The sequence below is a fragment of the Erinaceus europaeus genome, chromosome 15 (assembly GCF_950295315.1).
Source record: "Erinaceus europaeus chromosome 15, mEriEur2.1, whole genome shotgun sequence".
Classification (NCBI taxonomy): domain Eukaryota; kingdom Metazoa; phylum Chordata; class Mammalia; order Eulipotyphla; family Erinaceidae; genus Erinaceus; species Erinaceus europaeus.
Window position 1 is genome coordinate 19,447,501 of NC_080176.1, and position 14,988 is coordinate 19,462,488.

The 14,988-nt window shown below is 51.3% G+C and overlaps 1 protein-coding gene across 1 annotated transcript; it reads left to right on the forward strand.

The window, feature by feature from the left end:
• The first annotated feature begins 487 nt into the window (after nucleotides 1-487).
• Nucleotides 488-8,566, forward strand: ORAI3 (ORAI calcium release-activated calcium modulator 3). The gene is made up of 2 exons (XM_007530029.3): nucleotides 488-934; nucleotides 7,244-8,566. Exons 1-2 carry the CDS (start codon nucleotides 707-709, stop codon nucleotides 7,886-7,888), a joined length of 873 nt encoding a protein of 290 aa, XP_007530091.2. The 5' UTR covers nucleotides 488-706; the 3' UTR covers nucleotides 7,889-8,566.
• The last annotated feature ends 6,422 nt before the right edge of the window (nucleotides 8,567-14,988 follow it).

Genomic DNA, 14,988 nt, shown 5'->3' on the forward strand with positions numbered 1-14,988 from the left:
GGACTGGGCGGACCAAAGGCCAGAGGGGAGGGGTCCTGGGGGGGCGCGGAAGATTGGAGGAGGGGCCCGTCTGAGGGAGGGGGAGGAGGGGCCCGGTGGGGGGAACAAATGAGGGGGACCCAGCCGGGCTGGGCCCCTAGGCCCCGGGTCTGTACAATACAGTTTGCTATAAAACTCAAAATCTTCCAGCTGGGGCCACTGAGTTCGCGTGTCTGTCTGGAGCGTCGGGTGGGCGGGGGTGACCTATGGGCAGCGGGGACAGGGAGCGAAGACCCCCAAGGCTTCCAGAGCAGAGTACAGCGGGCCCACCAATCAGACGGCTTGCTGCCCCTGGCTCCCTAAGGGGGTGCAAAGCTGCATTCTGGGGGCGTCCAGTTGCACGTGGCTGCGAGCTGCAGCCGGTCCCGGGATGTTGTCCTGGGAAGCCTGGCGTGGCCACCCCTTCCCCCCCCCCCCCCCCCCCGCGCTCCACCCCATCATGTGGCCGTGGGCCCCGCCTCCGCCCCAGTTCCTGTTTCGGCCCACCGGGCTCCCGCAGACTTCCTACTCCGCGAGGGCCACCGCCTCCAGGCCGACCACTTACCTGCACACCCGCCCACGGGGCATGGGGCCTCCCCCCGGCCTGCGCCGGCCCTCCTTCGGGGGTCCTCTAAGCCACTCGGCCCCACCGTAGCCACCCTGCCTGCCCGAAGCCCCGGCCCCCAGGATGAAGGGCAGCGAGGGGGACGCGGGTGAGCAGGCCCCGCTGAACCCCGAGGCGGACACCCCCGCCGGCTCGGCCACGTACCGCGACTTCGTGCATCGCGGCTACCTGGACCTCATGGGGGCCAGCCAGCACTCCCTGCGGGCGCTCAGCTGGCGCCGCCTCTACCTCAGCCGGGCCAAGCTCAAGGCCTCCAGCCGCACGTCCGCCCTGCTGTCAGGTTTCGCCATGGTGAGGGGGGTGCAGGGGTCGCAGGGTGGGGGCTTTGGAAGGTCCCGGCAGTAAGGAAGTCGCCTGCGCCCCTGGAGCAGCCGGAAGGGGTTCGAAAGCAGGGTCCCCTGGGGTCATGATGCTGAGTGTGTATGTAAACAGACCCCAGGCACAAACTGGGTCATGGGGTAAACAAGTCCCCAAGGTGTCACTTCCCCGGGCATGTAAGTCACCAGTTGGGAGACAAGTGTAAGGACGGGGCACAGAAGCCTAGAAGGGGATGCAGACCAGGTGGGAATAACCCCAGGAGCGGTTCAAAGACGCCCCCAAGAGTCTGTACAGAACTAGAGGGATTCACCCACCCCAAGGTGGACCCAGCCCGAGCTGGTGTGATGTGATGGCTGTAGCCCTGGGGCCAGCGCAGACAGGAGGAAGAGCCGCCAGGAGGAAGCGGATGCCAGATCCCAGCCGATAGATAGGTAAGGTGTGGGAGGATGCTGTTGGCTAACGGTCCTGTGGGGAGGCCCAGCTCAGACAGCAGGAGCGAGCGAGGAATCCGGAGGTTCCAGGCCTGCCTCTTCCCTACCGGCAGCCAGCAGCTATGTGACCCCAGGCAGACACCCCCCGCCCCAGCCCAGTAGAGGAGGTGCTGAGCTCTGGCAGGGTGCTCCCTCTAAGCCCCATCACCCGCCCTGGAGGAACTGTGATTCTTGGCGTGTCCCAGCAGGACACAGTAGAGCAAACCCAGCCCCCCACCCTCTGTGCTCCAAGCACAGGCGTGGCAGCCTGACCCCCGTGTGGGACAGGGACTCTGCCTAGAGCACTCAGCAGGTGCAGGGTACAGAATGGACTAGAACCAGGGATTTCCCCAGTGTCATGACAGCAAGGAGCAGAAAGCAGGTAGGAGGTTGCCTGTGGCAGCCCTGAAGGGCAGTTTAGGACTGTGGCTTCCCACTCAAGGACTTCACAGCCCAGCCCAATCCGTCTTCTCAGCCACAGTGCCCTGTCCCCTGTGCAGAGTGATCAGAAAGGGAGCGACTGACCCCAGCCCCACTCTGCAGGTCTAGCCTGTACCCTAGAGGGCAATCCAGCCTTCTGCTGGACTAGCAGGTTGCTGTGGTGCCTGCTTAAGGGGCAGGGCGTTCTCTGCAGGACAGAAAGGCCAGACAGGACGGCCCCAGGTCCTCCAGGGATCTGTGTTATGGGATGCAGGCTGAGTCAGAAGCAGGAGAAGGGAGGGCCGGGCTTGGCCCAGATGCTTGACTGTGGAGGACACTTGCTCACAGCACCGTGGCCCAATTTCCTAAAATACTCAGCCTTTCTCCCTACCACCATGCTCCAGGCTCGGCTCCCTCCCTGTCCCCAGAGCCAGTTTAGAGATCCAGCCACGAGTGACGATCCAGACTGGAATCCTGGCAGTCTATGGCAGAATATCGTCACTCACACAGTACTGGGCTGTCACTCTCAGCCCCTGCACTCTGTAATTAGCCTACACTCCATCCTAATATGACCATTTTACAGATGGGTAAAAGAAGAACCAGAGGGCTTGGGCAGTGGTGCACCCAGTAAGTGCACACATTATCATGCTCAAGGACCCAGGTTCGAGCCCCTGCCCCTCCCACACACACACAGGGAGGATACTTCCTGAACAGTAAAGCAGGTCTGCAGGCGTTTTTCTCCCTCTTTTTTTTTTTTTTTTTTTTAATATTTTACTATTAATGAGGAATACAGGAGGAGGAGAAAGAGAAAGAACCAGACAGCACTCTGGTATATGTGCGGCCGGGAATTGAATTCAGTACCTTATGCTTGAGAGTCCAATGCTTTATCCATTGCGCCACCTCCTGTATCACTCTTTCTCCCTTTCTATCTCCCTCTCCCCTCTTAATTTCTCTCCATCATAACTAATAAAACTTGAAAGAAAATATAAATTGGCCACCAGGAACAGTGTGTGTTCATAGTACTGATACCTAGCCCCAGCTATAACCCTTGTGGAAACAGAAAGAAAGAGGACCAGAGGGGGCTGCACGGTAGCGCAGTTGGTTAAGTGCACATGATTCGAAGCACAAGGACTAGTGCAAGCATCCCGGTTCGAGCCCCCAGCTCCCCATGTGCAAGGGGATCACTCACAAGTGGTGACGCAGGTCTGCAGGTGTCTATCTTTCTCTTCTCCTATCTTCTCTTCTTCTCTCAATTTCTCTCTGTCCTATCCAACAGCAACAATGTCTATAATAACAATAACCACAACAAGGGCAACAAAATGGGAAAAATAGCCTCCAGGAGCAGTGGAATCATACGGTTGGCACCAAGCCCCAGTGATTACCCTGGGGGGGGGGTAAGAAAAAGAGGACCAGATATTAAGATACTTGTCTGGTCTCAGCGAGTGGCAAGATTTGAACATGGGCAGGCACATTCTTGAGTGCAGATTTCTCCGAGCTCAAAACAGAATTATCACCTCAAATGTTTTATTTATCTGTTTTTAAATATTTATTTATTCATTCCCTTTTGTTGCCCTTGTTTTTATTGTTGTAGTTGTTATTATTGTTGTCACTGTTGGATAGGACAGAGAGAAATGGAGAGAGGAGGGGGAGAGAAAGACAGACACCTGCAGACCTGCTTCACCACTTGTTAAAGGACTCCCCTGCAGGTGGGGAGCCGGGGGCTTGAACCGGGATCTTTAGGCCAGTCCTTGCGCTTTGCACCACCTGCACTTAACCCGCTACACTAGCGCCTGACTCCCATTTTATTGATTTTGAAGAGAGACAGAAATTGAGAACAGAGGAGGTTATAGAGAGGGACACCTGTAGCATTGCTTCACTGCTTGTGAAGCTTCCCTGCTGCAGGTAGGGAGCAGGGGCTTGAACTTGGGTCTCTGTGCTCTGTAATGTATGTGCTCAACCAGATGTGCCACCATCTGGCCCGTATTTCTGGGCACTAGGGTTACTCTTGGGATTTGATGCCTGCACAGCCCCCCATCCCTCCCTTTTAGCTAGTGTGTGTGAGTGTGTGTGTATATGAGAGAGAGAGAGAGGAGAAATACTACAACACCACATCACCACTCATGGAGCCCCACCCCACCAAATCAATCTTCTATTTTTTTTTTTTCACTTTTTTTTTTTTAATAAAAAGGAAGCATTGACAAAACCACAGGCTAGGGAGTCGGGCAGTAGCACAGCGGGTTAAGCGAAGGTGGCACAGAGCGCAAGGATCCCCACCTGCCGGGGAGTCGCTTCACAGGTGGTGAAGCAGGTCTGCAGGTGTCTATCTCTCCCCCTCTCTTCCCCTTCTCTCTCCATTTCTCTCTGTCCTATCTAATAACGATGACATCAATTACAACAACAGTAAAAAAAAAAAAAGCAACAAAAGGGAAAATAAATATAAAAAAATGTTTAAAAAAACAATACCACAGGATAAAAGGGGTACAACTCCACACAGTTCCCACCACCAGATCTCCATATCTCATCCTCTCCCCTGATAGCTTTCCTATTCTTTATCCCTCTGGGAGTGTGGACCCAAGGTCATTGTGGGATGCAGAAGGTGGAAGGTCTGGCTTCTGTAATTGCTTCCCCACTGAACATGGGTGTTGACAGGCCGATCCATACTCCTAGCCTGCCTCTCTCTTTCCCTAGTAGGGCGGGGCTCTGGGGAAGCGGAGCTCCAGGACACATTGGTGGGGTTATCTGTCCAGGGATCTTTTTTTTTTTTAAGTTTTTTATTTATTTTTGCCTCCAGGGTTATTGCTGGGGCTTGGTGCCTGCACGATGAATCCACTGCTCCTGGAGGCCATTTTTTCCCCCATTTTGTTGCCCTTGTTGTCATTATTGTTGCCACTGATGTTGTTGTTGAATAGGACAGAAAGAAATCGAGAGAGGAGAGACAGAGGGGGAGAGTAAGACAGACACCTGCAGAGACCCAGCAATAACCCTGGAGGAAAGAAAAAAAAGTATGCCTGCCATCCAGCCCACTCTGTAGTGAGGTGAAACACAAAAGAGCCTTGTGAAGACTGCCCTCACTCACGAGGACTGGGAAGTGATTTGTTACTGAACAGGAAGATGAGAGAGAGGAGAGAGAGAATGAACCAGAGCATCACTCTGGCACATGTAATACCGGGATGGAACTCAGGGCTTCACGCTTGAGAGTCTAAGGCTTTATCTGCTGCACCACCTATCAGGTTACACTCAACTGCATGTTTCTGTCAGGCACTGTTCTAGATCTTAGAGCTACTTCTGGGATGTGTGTGAGCAGGCACAGAACCTTTCTACCAGGGGCCAAGGGAGTGTGGCAGCCCAGGAGTTAAGTACTATGGGCAAAGCATTGGACTCTAAGCATGAGATCTTGAATTCGATCCTTGGCATTGCATGTGTCAGAGTGATGCTCTGGTTCTCTCTCCCCCTCTCTTTCTCATTAATAAATAATAATAATAATAATAATACTGTACTGCTCTGCCATGTGTGTAACCCAGGTTGGAACTGGGGAACTTGGGGAACACTTCAGTGCTGTGATCTCTCCCCTCCATCCTGTCTCTTTGTCCTAAAAAAAACAAATCAGCAGGGGCAGGTGGTGGCACACCTGATTGTGCATACACATTGTAGTGCACAAAGTCCCAGGTTCAAGCCCAGGTTCCCCACCTGCAGGGGGAAAGAAGCTTGACAAGAGGTGAAGAAGGGCTTCAGGTGTCTACTCCTTCCTCTCTCCAGCTTCCCTCTCAATTTCTCTCTGCCTCTATCCTAAAGAAATAAAACAAAAACATTAAACCATAGAGGGACTTAAGTAATTAAAATGTCTGTTAAAAAATAAAATAAGGGGAGTCGGGCGGTAGCGCAACAGGTTAAACGCATGTGGCGCAAGGCGCAAGGATCGGTGAAAGGATCCCAGTTCAAGCCCTGGCTCCCCACCTGCAGGGGAGTCACTCCACAGGCGGTGAAGCAGGTCTGCAGGTGTCTGTCCTTCTCTCCCCCTCTCTGTCTTCCTCGCCTCTCTCCATTTCTCTCTGTCCTATCCAACAATGACATCAATAACAATAATAACTACAACAACAATAAAGAGACAACAAGAGCAACAAAAAGGAAAAATAAATAAATTAAATTTAAAAATGAAATAAAATAAGGGAGTCAGGCAGTAACGCAGCAGGTTAAGCATAGGTGGCACAAAGCACAAAGACTGGCGTAAGCATCCTGATTCAAGCCCCCGGCTCCCAACCTGCAGGGGAGTCGCTTCACAGACAGTGAAGCAGGTCTGCAGGTGTCTGTCTTTCTCTCCCGCGTTTCCCCTTCTCTTTCCATTTCTCTCTGTTCTATCCAACAATGATGACATCAATAACAACAATAATAACTACATAAAACAAGTGAAACAAAAGGGAATAAAATTTTTTAAATAAAATAAATATATTGTTACATATTAAAATTCACAGGGACCCCTGTTCAGACCCCCCAGTGCCCATCTGCAGGGGGGAAGCATGATGACTGAAGCAGGACTGCAGATGTCTCTCCATCTCCTCCTCCCCTCTTGATTCCTTCTGTCCCTAGCAAATAAATTAAAATATATTTTTAAAAAGAGTGGGAGAGAGAGCATAATGGTCATACAAAAGTATATATTAAAGTGTGTGCGTGTGCATGTGCGTGTGTGTATGTGACCAGGTGTTGGCACACTCAGTTGAGTGCATGTTACTATGGGCAAGGACCCAGGTTCAAGTCCCAAGTTCCTACCTGCAGGGGGGAAGCTTCATGAATAGTGAAGCAGTGCTGCAGGTGTCTGTCTCTCCCTTTGCTTAGTTTCTCTGTCTATCCAATAAATCAATAAAGAAAAACTACTAGAAGTAAAAAATTAAATATATTTTATTTTATTTAGTTATTTTTTTGGCCTCCAGGATTACTGCTGGGGCTTGGTGCCTGCACTATGAATCCACCGCTCCTGGAGGCCATTTTTCCCATTTTGTTGTCCTTGTTGCGCTTGTAGTTGTTATTGTGGTAGTTGTTGTTGGCTAGGACACAGAGAAATAGAAAGAGGAGGGGAAGGCAGAAAGGAGGAGAGAGACACCTGCAGACCTGCTTCACCGCCGGTGAAGTGACCCTTCCCTGCAGGTGGTGAGCTGGAGGCTCGAACCCGGATCCTTACGCTGGTCCTTGTGCTTTGCGCCATGTGTGCTTAACCCACTGCACTACCACCCAGCTCTCTAAATATATCTATTTTTAAAGGGTATGGCTCTGTGCTAGAGTTCATGTTTCACAAAATGTTTGAGACCCTTCCTGGGCCCCCTGTCCGGCACCGCGAAATGAAAACCTCCCCTGCTGAGGCGGTCATGGCGGGTCAGCCGGTGCCCCGTTGTCCCCGCAGGTGGCCATGGTGGAGGTCCAGCTGGAGAGGAACCACGAATACCCGCCAGGCCTGCTGGTGGCCTTCAGCGCCTGCACCACCGTGCTGGTGGCCGTGCACCTGTTCGCGCTTATGGTCTCCACGTGCCTGCTGCCCCACATTGAAGCTGTTAGCAACATCCACAACCTCAACTCCGTGCACCAGTCCCCCCACCAGCGGCTCCACCGCTACGTGGAGCTGGCCTGGGGCTTCTCCACGGCCTTGGGCACCTTCCTCTTCCTCGCGGAAGTAGTCCTGGTCGGCTGGGTCAAGTTTGTGCCCATTGGGGCCCCTGCCTTAGGTACGCCAGCCCCCCAGGCCCCAGAGACTCAGCTGCCCTTGGCCACCTCCCTCAGCCCGGCGGCCGGGCCTTCACCCACCTCCGCCCCCTCGGGGGCTCCACCGTCGGAGGCCTGCCCACCCCGGCTGCTGTGTGGCTCCGTGGCAGCCCATGGGCCCGGCTGGCAAGCGGCCATGGCCTCCACGGCCATCATGGTCCCTGTGGGGCTGGTGTTCGTGGCCTTTGCTCTGCATTTCTACCGCTCCCTGGTGGCTCACAAGACCGACCGCCACAAGCAGGAACTGGAGGAGCTGAGCCGCCTGCAGGGGGAGCTGCAGGCCGTGTGAGGCCGCGCTCTGTGCCTGGGGGTCGGGGAGCCCCGCCTGCCCCCCTCCCCCCAGGGCCCAGGGTTGCCTGGGCTGGGCTCCTCTGTTCCTTCCAGATCGCTGGATTTGGGAAGTTGCACTCTGCACACCCGGACTGTGAAGGGGAGGGGTGGTGGGAGGTCCAGCTCGGGTTCAAGTCCAAGCTCAGATCCAGAAGGGCAGCGGGGAGGCCCGGGAGAGACCTTGGCAGCCTGGCTGAAAGGGATGGGGCAGTCTGGAAGGAGGCAGCCAAGACTTGCTTCATTCTCACACATCTACTTGATGATTGGCATTTGGGGATGGCTCCCCCCGCCCCATTGATGGACTCCACACTCTTTTGCTTTCTTTCCTCCACAGAGGGATGGGGTGTTGCCACCCCTGGCGCTGGGGGAGGGTTAATGCACGCCCCACTAGCTTGGGCTCCACACTTCCATTTCTGTATCTGGTTCTCACTGTTGGGGGGCAGAGCTTGGGTCTTTGGAAGCTGGGTCTGCTCATCCCACCTGACTCCCCTAGCCTGCTTTAGAATGAGCTGGTGTTTTTTTTTTTTTTTTTTTTTTTTTAAGGGAGAAAGTCGCCCCCAGAGCCCTGGGATAATAGAGCTGTCTGACACTGAAGTTTTGATGCACCTTCTTTTGTATGATAAAAATGTTTCACAGATGTTGCTTTGGCTGTCACTGGGGGGGGGGGACCTTTTGGGGGGTCCTGATGACCCAAATTCAATCACCAGCACTACCATTAGCCAGAGCTGAACAAAAGCCAGAAACACAAACAGGCAAACCAGGGGAGGTAAACGTCCCTGCAGGTGATATGGGAGGTCCCAGGGGTGCCCCCCACACTCCTGGTGCTGACTGGGGTTGGGGAGTAGCTCCTGAATGAGGAGACACTGATTCTAGGGTTTGGGGACACTTGGTTTGTTTGCACAGGTTAGTATGAGTTTCAGTTTGAAGGTGTTTTTTTTTTTTTTAATTTTAAAGATGATATTTTATCTCTTTCTTTTTCGATAGAGAGACAGAAGGCAGAGAGGGTGAAAGAGACCACAGCGCCAAAGCTTCCTTCAGTGTGGTGGAGGCCAGGCTCAAACCTGGGTTGCGCACATGGCAAAGCAGTGCACTATCTAAATGTGCAATTTCTTCCCTCTACCAGGATTATCACTGGGGCTCAGTGCCTGCACGTCACATCCACTGCTCCCTGAGCTTGTTGCAGCAACAGAGGAGAAGGGGAAGAGGAAGAGAGAGACTTGCAGTACTGCTCCACTTCAAGTGAAGCTTCTCTCCTGCAGCTGGGGAGGAGGGGGAGGGGTCTAGGGCTTGAACCCAGGTCCTTGCACATGCACTCTGATGTTTTTTCTGGAGTAACTACTATATACTGGGAGGGGGGGGGCATTATAGTTCATCTTTTTAAAAATATTTATTTATTCCCCTTTTTGTTGCCCTTGTTTTTATTGTTGTAGTTATTACTGTTGTTATTGATGTCATTGTTGGATAGGATAGAGAGAAATGGAGAGAGGAGGGGAGACAGGGGGGAGATAAAGATAGACACCTACAGACCTGCTTGTGAAGCGACTCCCCTGCAGGCGGGGAGCCGGGGGCTCGAACCTGGATCCTTACGCTGGTCCTTGCACTTTGCACTATGTGTGCTTAACCCGCTGCTCTACTGCCCAGCTCTCATAGTTCATATATATAATTTTTTTTACCAGAACACTGCTCAGTTCTGGCTTATGGTGGTGCTGTTGATTGAACCTGGAACCTCTGAGCCTCAGGCTTGAAAGGCTTTATTTATTCTTTTTTTTCCTCCAGGCTTATTGCTGGGCTCGGTGCCTGCACCATGAATCCACCGCTCCTGGAGGCCATTTTTCCCCCTTTTGTTGCCCTTGTTGTTGTAGCCTCGTGGTTATTACTATTGCCATTGTTGATGCTGTTCGTTGTTGGATAGGACAGAGAGAAATGGAGAGAGGAGGGGAAGACAGAGAGGGGGAGAGAAAGACAGACACCTGCAGACCTGCCTCACCGCCCTTGAAGCGACTCCCCTGCAGGTGGGGAGCCAGGGGCTCAAACCGGGATCCCTACGCCGGTCCTTGCGCTTTGCAGGCTTGAAAGGCTTTTACAGAACCATTATGCTGTCTCCCAGTCCTAGTTCATCTTTTTCAATTTTTGTCATAGAAATCCATTTAAAGTGTGCTGTTCAAACTTTCAAATACAACACATGGGCAAGGCAACAGTAGTTAATACATAGTTGCACAGCTCTGTCTTTGAGCTGCTACTCTGCATTTTATGACCAGCTACAGTTTCAATTTCTTGCATTTATTTTAGTTTTTCCCCACAAGCACACCTGTGCTTCTTCCACTGCTGGGGTGGTTTCCTAATGAGGCTCCAATCCAGATCTGAGAGCATGGCAAAGGGTTTACTTTACTGTGTGAATTATCTCATTCTTTTACTTATTTATTTATTTTGACATAGACCCAAAACATCACTAGCACATACAATGCCAGAGACTGAACTCAGGACCTCATATCTAAGAGTCCAATACTTTATCCACTGCACCACCTCTTGGGCTGCATTCATAGTAGTTTTTAAAAAGCAACTTTTTGGAAGTTGGGCGGTAGTGCAGCGGGTTAAGTGCACATGGCGCAAAGGGCCAAGGACCAGCATAAGGATCCCCAGTTCGAGCCCCTGACTCCCCACCTGCAGGGGAGTCGCTTCACAAGTGGTGAAGCAGGTCTGCAGGTGTCTATCTTTCTCTCCCCTTCTCTGTCTTCCCCTCCTCTCTCCATTTCTCTGTCCTATCCAGCAATGATGACATCAATGACAAGAATAATAACTACAACAATAAAACAGGTGCAACAAAAGGGAATAAATAAATATTAAAAACAATTATTATTGGAGGGGGCCCGGTGGTGGCACACCTGATTAAGTGCTCACATTACAGTGCACAAGGACCTGGTTCAAGCCCCTGACCCTCACCTACAAGGGGAAAGCTTCACAAGTGGTGAAGCAGGGCTACAGGTGTCTCTCTTCCTCTCTATCTTCCCTTCCTCTCTCAATTTCTCTCTGTCTCTATATATACAATAATAAAAAAATTATTATTGGATAGAGACAGAAATTGAGAGAGGGTGATAGAGGAGAGAGACAGAGACATCTGCATCTCTACACCACTTGCGAAGCTTTCCTCCTACAGGTGGGGACCAGGAGCTTGAACATGGATCCCTGTGCACTGCAGTGTGTGTGTGTGGTTAACCAGGTATGCCATTGCGCATCTATTTTTTTTTTAATTTATTTATTGGTGCAGGCTGTAGCTCACTTGGTAGAGCACACATATTCCCATGTTCAAGGACTTGGCTTCGAGTTCTTGGTCTCTACCTTTAGGAGGAAAACTTCACAAATGGTGGAGCAATGCTGTAGGTGTCTCTTTTTTCTCTGCCCTCCCCCCCCCCCCCACTGCTCCATCTCCTGGACATCTTTCTCTCTCACCTTCTATCAAAATAAAATTTTTTTTTGCCTCCAGGGTTATTGCTGGGGCTCGGTGCCTGCACCACGAATCCACTGCTCCTGGAGGCTATTTTTTCCCCTTTTTGTTGCCCTTTTTTTTTAATCGTTTTTTTAAAATTATTATTATTGTTGTTGTTGATGGATAGGACAGAGAGAAATGGAGAGAAGAGGGGAAGACAGAGTGGGAGGGAAAGACACTTGTAGACCTGCCTCACCACTTGTGAAGCGACCTTCCTGCAGGTGGGGGGCCGGGGGCTTGAACCGGGATCCTTATGTCTTTGCACTTTGTGCCATGTACACAATAATTTTTTTTAAAATTAACAATAGAGGGATGAGAACCAGACCAACACTCTGACATGTACAATTCCAGGTCTCAAACTGATTCTGAGACTTCATGTTTGTAAATCCAAGTTTCTCACCACTGCGCCACCTCCTGGACTGCTAGCAACATAACAACATATTACTACAACACTGCTGAGTGGTATGGTATTCAGTGCTTAAGGCTATCTTAATCTTTACAACCATCTCCAGACAAATCTTTTTGCAGTGCCATTTCAGATATAGGAAAGCTGAGGCCACAAATCTCATAGGTAGTCAGTGAAATCTGGAATATCTTTCCCATCATATAGAACATCTTTGTAATTTGAGAAAAGGAACCAGCATCTTCCAACTGGAATAAGAGATAGAAATCTGATGCTGGGAGTCGGGAGGTAGCGCTGTGGGTTAGGCGCACGTGGCACAAAGAGCAAGGACCGGCACAAGGATCCCGGTTTGAGCCTCCAGCTCACCTGTAAGGGTGTCGCTTCACAGGTGGTGAAACAGGTCTGCAGGTGTCTATCTTTCTCTCCCCCTCTCTGCCTTCCCCTCCTCTCTCCATTTCTCTGTCCTATCTACCAACGATGACATCAATAACAGCAATGATCATAACTATAACAATAAAAAACAAGGGTAACAAAAGGGAAGATAAATATTAAAACATTAAAAAATATTTAAAACATATATATTTTATTTTAATGAGAGAAATTACAGTGAGAAAAACACCAACTCAGCTCTGATTTATAGTGGTACTGGGGATTGAATCTGGGACCTTGAAGCCTCAGGCATGAAAGTCTTTTTTTTATTTTTTATTTTTATTAGATAGAGACAGAGAAATTGAGGGGAAGGGAAGATATAGAGAGAGACAAAGAGACACCTGCTGTCCTGCTACACCACTCATGAAGCTTTCCCCCTGCAGGTGGAGACCAGGGGCTTGATTCCTGGGTCCTTGTGCACTGTAGTGTGTGCGCTTAACCAAGGTGTGCCACCGCTTGGCCCCTAGTCTTTTTTTTTTTTTTTTTTAATATCTTTTCCCTTTTGTTGCCCTTGTTGTTTTATTGTTGATCCCGGGGCTTGAACCGGGATCCTTACAGCGGTCCTTGCACTTTGTGCTACCTGGCTTAACCCTCTGTGCTACCACCTGACTCCCTTGAAAGTCTTTTTTTTACAGAACCATTATGTTCTCTCTACAGGCCAGTCCTCTCTTTCTTCTCTCTCTCTCTCTTCTTTACTTATTTATCAGATAGACACAGGCAGAAATTGAGAGGAAAGGGGGAGATAGAGGAGAGACAGAGAGACACTTGCAGCTCTGCTTCACCACTCGCAAAAAGATTTTCCCCTGCAGGTGGGGACTGGGGGCTTGAACCCAGGTCCTTGTGCACTATAATTTGTGCACTCAACCAGATGCGTCACCACCCAGCCTCCTTCTCTCTCTTTCTGAGAGGAGAGAGACCACAGCACCAAAATTTCCCTTAATTCAGTGGGAGCCTGGCTTGAACCTGGGTCATGAATATAACAAAGCAGCTCACTAGCCAGGTGAACTGTTTCACCACCCTTTCCTTTTTGATCATTAAAAAAATATTTATTCCCTTTTGTTGCCCTTGTTGTTTTATTGTTGTAGTTATTATTGTTGTCATCGTTGTTGGATAGGACAGAGAGAAATAGAGAGAGGAGGGGAAGACAGAGAGGGGGAGAGAAAGATAGACACCTGCAGACTTGCTTCACCGCTTATGAGGTGGGGAGCCGGGGACTCAAACTGGGATCCTTACGCCAGTCCTTGCACTTTGCACCATTGCTGCAACCGCTCGACTCCCTTTTTTTTTTTTTTTTTATTTTATTTACCTATTAAGGAGGCAGAAAGAGAGCATGCACTTGAAGGAGAGCATCACTGGCATTTACAGTGCTGGGGATCAAGCTCATACTTTGAGTCCTACTATTCATCACACACCACCACAGCTGTTCTAATTTGTTCTTCTTTTTTTAAAAAAATTTATTCCCTTTTGTTGCCCTAGTTGTTTTATTGTTGTAGTTATTATTGATGTCATCGTTGTTGGATAGGACAGAGAGAAATGGAGAGAGAAGGGGAAGACAGAGGGGGGAGAGAAAGAGAGACACCTGCAGACCTGCTTTACCACCTGTGAAGCGACTCCCCTGCAGGTGGGGAGCTGGGGGTTGGAACTGGGATCCTTATGCTGGTTCTTGTGCTTTGCACCACATGTGATTAACCTGCTGCGCTACCACCCAACTCCCGTTTTTGTTTTTTAAAGAATTTATTTATTTATGAGAAAGACAGGAGGAGAGAGAGAAAGAACCAGACATCTCACTGGTACATGCGCTGCAGGGGATTGAACTCAGGACCTTATGCGGGGAGACAGTGGTTATGATTTTCATGCTTGGGATTGAACTTGAGAAAAGCCTCGGGCATGAAAATCATAATCACTGTCTCCCCGCCCAACCTAGGGCATTTTTTACAGGACCCTTCAAGGCTCATTACAGAACCTTGACGGTGCCCGGGATTTAATTAACAACGGAGGGCCCAGTAAAGGTCCAAGGCAGCGCCCTCAGTCCCCCCATCTGTCAAATGGGCATCGTGAGCAGCGGGCGGCCTGGGGGGGACCGAGGGAGGAAAACGCCCCCGACACACTCAGAGGGGAGCCAGATAAACACTGAGTCACCGCGGATGGTGGTACTTTTCCAGCTCGGGCGCCCCTCCCCGCCGGGCTCTCGGTGGGTCCTCCGGGAAGCGCCCCGCGCTGGCCCCGCCCCCGGCCGCCTCGCCCCGCCCCCGGGGGTCGCAGATTCGCCAGGCCCGCGCGTTAGAGCCCCTCGGCCCCCTCTCCGCGCCGTGGAAAATCCTCAGCAGACTCCGAGGGACGCTTTCGGTCACGCCATTCCCCCTGGGCCAGAACCGCGCAGTCCCCTGTGCTAGTAAGAAAGACCCAGAAAGCGTGGCTGGCTCTGCCCTGGGGCTCGGCTAGCTGGGCATTATTTTCTTGACTCGGCCAAGGCGGGTGAAGGCAGTGACAGCTGAGGCCGAGCCCCGTGGCGAATCTGCAGCCTCGCAGACATCTGGCCGTGCCAGGAAGGGGCCGAGGAGCGCGCATCCTGTGCACCGATTCGCCCCGCCCGCCTGGCGAATCTGCGCCGGCCAACGCGCCACTCGGTCTCCCGGCTCTGGCAGGCCGCCTCCCCTCCGCCCCGCCCCCTTTTCCTCTGGGACTAGTCGCCGCTTTCGCCGCCGCCGATTCGCCAAGGACCCCAGGCCGGAGCCGCTGGATA

Coding starts and splice junctions, on each gene's coding strand:
- ORAI3 (XM_007530029.3), top strand. CDS start 707: ATGAAGGGCAGCGAGGGGGACGCGGGTGAGCAGGCCCCGCTGAACCCC. Junction 935..7,243: donor TGCTGTCAGGTTTCGCCATG/GTGAGGGGGGTG, acceptor TTGTCCCCGCAG/GTGGCCATGGTGGAGGTCCA.